The sequence below is a fragment of the Neovison vison genome, chromosome 7, assembly GCF_020171115.1.
Source record: "Neovison vison isolate M4711 chromosome 7, ASM_NN_V1, whole genome shotgun sequence".
Classification (NCBI taxonomy): domain Eukaryota; kingdom Metazoa; phylum Chordata; class Mammalia; order Carnivora; family Mustelidae; genus Neogale; species Neogale vison.
In genome coordinates this window covers 151,664,376-151,671,573 of record NC_058097.1, presented here as the reverse complement: position 1 = coordinate 151,671,573, position 7,198 = coordinate 151,664,376, and the positions used below count along the sequence as shown (strand labels likewise).

Here is a 7,198-nt window from a genome sequence, read left to right as displayed (position 1 = left end):
CAACATGGCTATACATTTGTAGGAAAAACTACAGATAGAATCTACAACAACAAAGCTGCAAGAGTTCGTTGAGTGGAGTTAGGAACCCGGCAAGATGAAAGTCAACATACAAGAATCAACTCTATTACCAGTGATGTAGATTTTGATATTGTAGGGAAATTTTGGAAAACAATACTCATTTGGAAAAGAAAAAAATTTTTAAATACCATTTATAATAGCTTCTCAAAACGTAAGCTGCTTAGGGACCAAACACACACACACACACACACACACACACACACACACAAACTTAACTGCCTCATAAATACAGAGAATAAACTGACAGAGGGAGGAGGGGTCTGGGACTGGGAGAAATAGGTGGAGGGGATCAAGATGTACAAACTTCCAGTTATAAAATAAATACATCACAGGTGAAAGGAAAGTTCAGCAACTGCCAGGAATAAATCACTGTCAAAGATTTATGCACTGTCATTCTCCCATCCACAGTTAGAGAGGAAAGTGAGTGAGACTCAGAGAGGTGGCCTGGGCTAGTCTACGGCCATACCACCCTGAACGCGCCCGATCTCGTCTGATCTCGGAAGCTAAGCAGGGTCGGGCCTGGTTAGTACTTGGATGGGAGGTGGCCTGGGCTAGTGGTCAACTCTACGGGGGAGAAAGCTAATTAAGGCCACAAAGATACTGATGTTTAAATATCGGTATTATTTAAATAATTATTTAATTATTTAGTGACACCTTAGAGACTATGGAAGAAACATGCACAAAATCACACTGAAATCACTAGAAACAGCAACATGACCTGATGGCATTTGACAAGTACCTGACCCGCTGGCATATGCTGGTGTTGAAGCTCATTTTATGCATGGAGAGAATTGCTAACAAAAAAGAACACCAGCTTCCAACATCAAAGTTATTTCTGCTTTGTAAATAGCACGTGAACCACATGGTCCCGGATCTGTTTGGTCTTAATCCCATAAATGATGGGATTTAGCATAGGAGGGGCCAGAATGCAGACATTGGACAGTAGGACGTGAATGTGGGGTTCAATGTGGTGTCCAAACCTCTGAGTAAGGGTTGTAAAGATCCCAGGCCCATAAAAAAGGACGATGACACAGACATGGGAGCCACAGGTATTGAGAGCTTTGTGGCGAGCATCTCGGGATGGGATGCGGAAAACAGCACGGAGAATCAGTGCATATGAAATAAAAATCAACACAATATCTAAGACCACTGTTGACACTAGGACAAAAATCCCATACCAGATGTTCACTCGAATGTCATTACAGGAAACATGGGCCAAGACAATGTGCTTACAAGCTGTGTTTGGGAGGATGTTACTTTTGCAGAAGGTCAATCTTTTCAGAAGAAATATTACGGGGAAAATTGTACCGTAGCTTCTTAGACAGACAGTCACTCCAATTTTCCCAATCAGAGCAGGTGTAAGAATAGTGGTGTATCTCAGGGGGTAGCATATGGCAATGTAGCGGTCAAACGCCATCACCAGCAAGATCCCTGACTCAGAGATGAAGGTGCAGTATATGAAGAAGAGCTGAGTGATGCAGCGATCCAGGGAGATCTCCCCAGCACGGAACCAGAAGATGGCCAAGGCCTGAGGTACGGTGCATGTGGAAAGGATGAGATCTGCTCCGGCCAGCATGCAGAGGAAGAGGTACATGGGTTCCCGGAGGTTGTGACTTGTGAGGATAATGCAGATGAGCAGGCTGTTCCCAAGCAGGGCGACGACATAGGAAATGAGGAAGGGGATGGAAATCCACACGTGCTGGTCCTCTAGCCCAGGGACGCCCAGTAAGCGGAAGACCATGTGGCTAACACCAGTGTGGTTTAAGGCAGTCATGCCTCGAACAGACCTTCCTATTCACAAAGAGGAAAATTCCGTTTATACACAAAGATTTTCTTTGCTGTTACCAAAGGCTTTTCACATCTACTTAATGCTATTCCATTTTGAGAGTGCCAGGAACTATGATACCAACAGAAAATAAGACAGTTTGTTCAAGAATAAGGGAAAAAAGAGGGAGATACAGAGACAACCCAAGAAACAGACACTTAACTACAGAGAACAAACTGATGGTCACCAGAGGGGAGGTGAGTAGGGGGATGTGTGAAATAGGTGATGCTGATTGAAGGAGGGCATTTGTTGTGATCAGTACCCACTGATGTATGGAAGTGTTGACTCACCATATTACACACCCGCAACTAATAGTACACTATGTTAACTAACTAGAATTTAAATGAAAACATTTTTAAAATTAAAAAAAAAATTTAAAGGTGTGATTTGTTTTCTGAACAAGGTCATAAGCTCAGAAATAAGACAGATATTTATATAACTAATGAAAATTAAATGATTAAGTCAATATTAGTTATACAGGAAATTTTTAATATGGAAACACAATAGAAGTAATTCTTGTTATTCATATTTATAATGGCCTTAGGAATGACTTCAGGGGCACCTGCGTGGCTCTGTAAGTTAGGCATCTACCTTTGGCTCAGGTCCCGATCTTGGGCTCCTCAGATAGAGCCCCATGTTGGGCTCCCTGCTCAGAAAGGAGCCTGCTTCTCCCTCTCCTCCCACTCACTCACTCATGCTGTCTATCACTGTCTCTCAAATAAATAAATAAAAACTTTAAAAAAAAAAGAATGACTTCTTATCTGATCTTAACCTTGAAAATAAAGTAGGATGTCTTCAAGTTAAGAGATTGTCAAGTGATGAATGGAGAGAAGTTGTCTGGGAGTCTTTTAAAAAAAAAAAATGTTTGACCTACAAATACAAAATATGTCTAAAGCACCTTTCAGTTCTGTGAGGTTGAGATGTTGCAAATTTGGAGCAATTGGGGGGAAAAAATGGCAACAAAAGTAGATTGGCTCTGAATATTATTTAAAGAGAACAGACTTCGTCTGTTATGAAAAATGGTCAGCCATAAATTGTTTTGAAGTTGGAAAGCATTTTGGATATATTTATCTGACAGCTATATAGAAAATGGAAAGGATGGAAAAGGGAGCAAAGACTAAAATTTGATGAGGTTTGCCCTAGTGAGAGAAATTTATGTACTCATGCATTGCTATCGCAGTGAAATAAGATCAAGAAATTAACCTTTTTAAAGTAGCCTCTCAGTTTTAGGCACTAATCTAAAAATGTTACTTACCCCACACACCATTCATTTCTTCTGCCAACACAGCCAGTAGGGACTGTCACGACCCACTTTTTAAAACAGAAATTTCAGCTCCAAGAATATTGTCACATGAACAGACACTTCTCCAATGAAGACATACAAATGGCTATCAGACACATGAAAAAATGTCCATCATCACTAGCCATCAAGGAGATTCAAATTAAAACCACATTGAGATACCACCTTACACCAGTTAGAATGGCCAAAATTAGCAGGACAGGAAACAAAGTGTGTTGGAGAGGATGTGGAGAGAGGGGAACCCTCTTACACTGTTGGTGGGAATGCAAGTTGGTGCAGCCTCTTTGGAGAACAGTGTGGAGATTCCTCAAGAAATTAAAAATAGAGCTTCCCTAAGACCCTGCAATTGCACTACTGGGTATTTACCCCAAAGATACAGATGTCGTGAAAAGAACGGCAATCTGTACCCCTATGTTTAGAGCAGCAATGGCCACGGTCGCCAAACTGTGGAAAGAACCAAGATGTCCTTCAACAGACAAATGGATAAGGAAGATGTGGTCCATATACACTATGGAGGATTATGCCTCCATCAGAAAGGATGAATACCCAACTTTTCTAGCAACCTGGACGAGACTGGAAGAGATTATGCTGAGTGAAATAAGTCAAGCAGAGAGAGTCAATTATCATATGGTTTCACTTATTTGTGGAGCATAACAAATAGCATGGAGGACATGGGGAGATGAAGAGGAGAATGGAGTTGAGGGAAATTGGAAGGGGAGGTGAACCATGAGAGACTATGGACTCTGAAAAACAATCTGAGGGTTTTGAAGAGGTGAGGGGTGGGAGGCTGGGGGAGCCAGGTGGTGGGTATTATGGAGGGCACGTATTGCATGTAGCACTGGGTGTGGTGCATAAACAATGAATTCTGTTATGCTGAAAAGAAAGAAAGAAAGAAGAGAATATTGTCACAACTTAAAGAACAGAGCTGGAAACTTTTCTAAATTTCCTAGACATAATTTTCTCATCTTTGAAATGGGTTAAGAAAAAGAGACCTTTCTAGACTACTGGAAATGAGATGCCCTCCTGACCTGGGCCTGGGGGGTGGGGGTTGGGGGGCGCGGGGATGGTAGAGGGCAGGATGCAGGAAGGGGTGAGAGCAGTGGAACAAAGGCAGCCCCAGCAGGCAGCCATGTCCTAACCCTTCACCACAGGGTAGAGACCAGGTAAAATACTGCAAAGTCTTCATGATTACTTATTGAAACTCCACCAGTTTTGCTATTTGTTTCCTTGGTAATATCTCTAAAAAGAAAAAGGGAAAATTCTGTGCATCCTGTATCCAAGCCAGGGGAAGACTGAGAAGTTGAGAGACAGTTCTGTTGTCCAGTGCACTACAGAAGAAAGAACCAGAACCTGCATAGAGGGCAAGCACACCCAACTATGAGAACTGGTGAGGAAGACCACAAAAAGTCTCCAAATGCATTGTTGTATTTACTCCATGCCTGCTCAGTACCTAGCACATAGAAAGCACACAAAATCGTTCAATCCCTGGCCTTCCAGGTTTATTCCCCTCACCCTCTAAATTTAATTACCAGTCTAGGAAAATCCACTCCTATGTTCATTGCTATAGTACCCCTGAGAAATGGCCAACACTGTCCTGAAAATAAAATCACATGAACAGAGCCCAGGAGAGGCTTGTGAGGATGGGCCTGCTGTGGAGAACAGCCACCACCAGGTCCATCTGTGGCCACACAACCACTGCAAGAATATGTAGGGACCAGAGGAAAGCCATTCTGCCAGAGAAGCTGGAAGAAATCAAAATCAATATGAAAACACCACTGGGTCTGATGCACAAAGGAATAGCAAGCTAAAGTGATGGAGAGAGAGCAAGTCTTAAGTAACTGAAAAAAGAGAAGTGAAGAGGACCAGTTCACAGATGTTGATGGACATTGGATACCTTGGCAGCAGCATGCAGGAATGTTCTTTGGAGTGGAAAACTATACCTGCTACAGAGCTTGCCAGGTGGGGGCTGGTCTCTGGGTGAAGTTGCATGAACTGGAATGGTTCCTCAAGGAACTCAAGGGCACCTTAAAAAAACTCTAGTGCAGGACACCCGGGTGGCTCAGTGGGTTAAGCCTCTGACATTGGCTTGGGTCATGATCTCAGGGTCCTGGGATCAAGCCCTGAGCTGGGCTCTCTGCTCAGCGGGGAGCCTGATTCCCTCTCTCTCTCTGCCTGCCTCTCTGCCTACTTGTGATCTCTCTCTGTCAAGGAAATAAATAAAATCCTTAAAAAACAAGCAAACAAACAAAAAAACCTCAAGTGCCTCATGGAGGCTTCTGCAGCCTTAACCCAAGCATCTTCTCTCCCCTGGACAAGTGTTCTATCCCTGATTTGTGTTGTGGAGTTGCTGCTCATACCCAGGGCCCTCTCACTATCTGCCCACTGTGTCAGTGTGCCCACAGCTTATTCTTTCCCCTCTGACTTCATGAGGAGTCTGATCATCAGACCACCTACCTCAGGGATGGTAACATATTGTCAATGTTTCCCAATCAATTGTAAACTTTCTGAGGTCTGAGAATGGTCTGTTAAGGTTTGCATAATCCAGCACACTGATACACCGTGTGATTCCCCAGTAATGATAAATACTGAATGGGAGGCATAAACGGTGATGATAGGAGCCATGAATGAGGCCCTTCCAGAACCTAAAATGTTTACAGTAATCAGGCTCTGATGTCAGTGTGGAACCCTCTCCGGAGAGGCTCAAAGCGCCAGGCACATTGAGAGCTAAGGCATGGATGCAAGCCCAAAGTGTCCCCTCTCCCCCTCCCAGACAGCCCTTTCCACTCTACTGGGAAAGTCCGTATTTGTGACTCTGGTCCAGTGGTGTGCTGGTAAAATAGTCCTTTAATAATAAATTCTTCAGGGGCGCCTGGGTGGCTCAGTGGGTTGAGCCTCTGCCTTCGGCTCCGGTCATGATCTCAGGGTCCTGGGATCGAGCCCCACATCGGGCTCTCTGCTCAGCAGGGAGCCTGCTTCCCCCTCTCTCTCTGCCTACTTGTGATCTCTCTCTATCAAATAAATAAATAAAAATCTTTAAAAATAATAATAATAATAAATTCTTCAAAAAGCCCTGTTTTACATTATGGTGTCTGCCAATTCCTTAGGTGAAAATACTGCTGTGTAGTCAGTTTCAATTTATGAGCATGATGTCCCTATACACAGAGTTTGAAAGAAATGTAGCATACATATCTTAAGCAGATCTCAGAAAACCAATTGGGAAACACTGACAATATGCCACTAACCCCAGTAGGTGGTCCTTGTGAAATCAGAGGGCAAGGAATGAGCTTCAGCCCCCCACAGCTGTCAGCACTCCTATTCTACCACTTAGCTCCCCACAAAGCTCCTAATACTTTCAACCATTCTCCTTAGGCCCCACACCCCCACAATGGCCGGTTTTCCTCCTGAAATATCACTTCACAGCAGTCACCTGCTTCAGAGGGAGTTCTCAATGGCTAGATTGGGATGAATCGAAGGATTCTGAGCAATAGGCAGCAGGCAGCAGAGTCTTTATGCATTTGCCTAAAGACCGCAGAGGAAGCTGACACCCAAGGGACCGCAGCTGAATGCACATGCCTCAGGTCCTGAGGGTTCCCTGGTCACGCCCACACCAGATTCCATGTACACATGGACTACTTTCAAGAAATGCAATGTTAGCCTTGTTATGTAAAATAGCCCTGTTTCTGTTTCAGTGGAAAGTAGTAAACACATTAATCCCATTACCAATCAAAATATATAACCTGAAAATCAATATACAAATTATTTTTTATAAATTTGCTTTCTTAGGACAGCTTTCTATTTAAAGAAAAACTGTACAGTACACGGTTGCCATAGACCCAGTTTCCCCTGCTAGCATTTTACATTGGTGTGGCATGTTTGTTACAATTAATGAAACAATATGGATGAATTTTCATTAAGTAATATCCGTACTTTATTCAGACTCCTTTAGTTTTTTTTTTTTTTTTTAAGATTTTATTTATTTATTTGACAGAGAAAGA

The 7,198-nt window shown here is 43.1% G+C and overlaps 1 protein-coding gene across 1 annotated transcript; it reads right to left on the bottom strand.

Moving 5' to 3' along the window:
* Positions 1–907: 907 nt before the first annotated feature.
* Positions 908–1,852, bottom strand: LOC122914092 (olfactory receptor 52B4-like). The gene has a single exon (XM_044260727.1). It carries the CDS (start codon positions 1,850–1,852, stop codon positions 908–910), a length of 945 nt encoding a protein of 314 aa, XP_044116662.1.
* Between the last annotated feature and the right edge of the window lie 5,346 nt (positions 1,853–7,198).

What these genes read in the sequence shown, in the direction of transcription:
- LOC122914092 (XM_044260727.1), bottom strand. Translation starts at nt 1,852, where the DNA reads ATGACTGCCTTAAACCACACTGGTGTTAGCCACATGGTCTTCCGCTTA.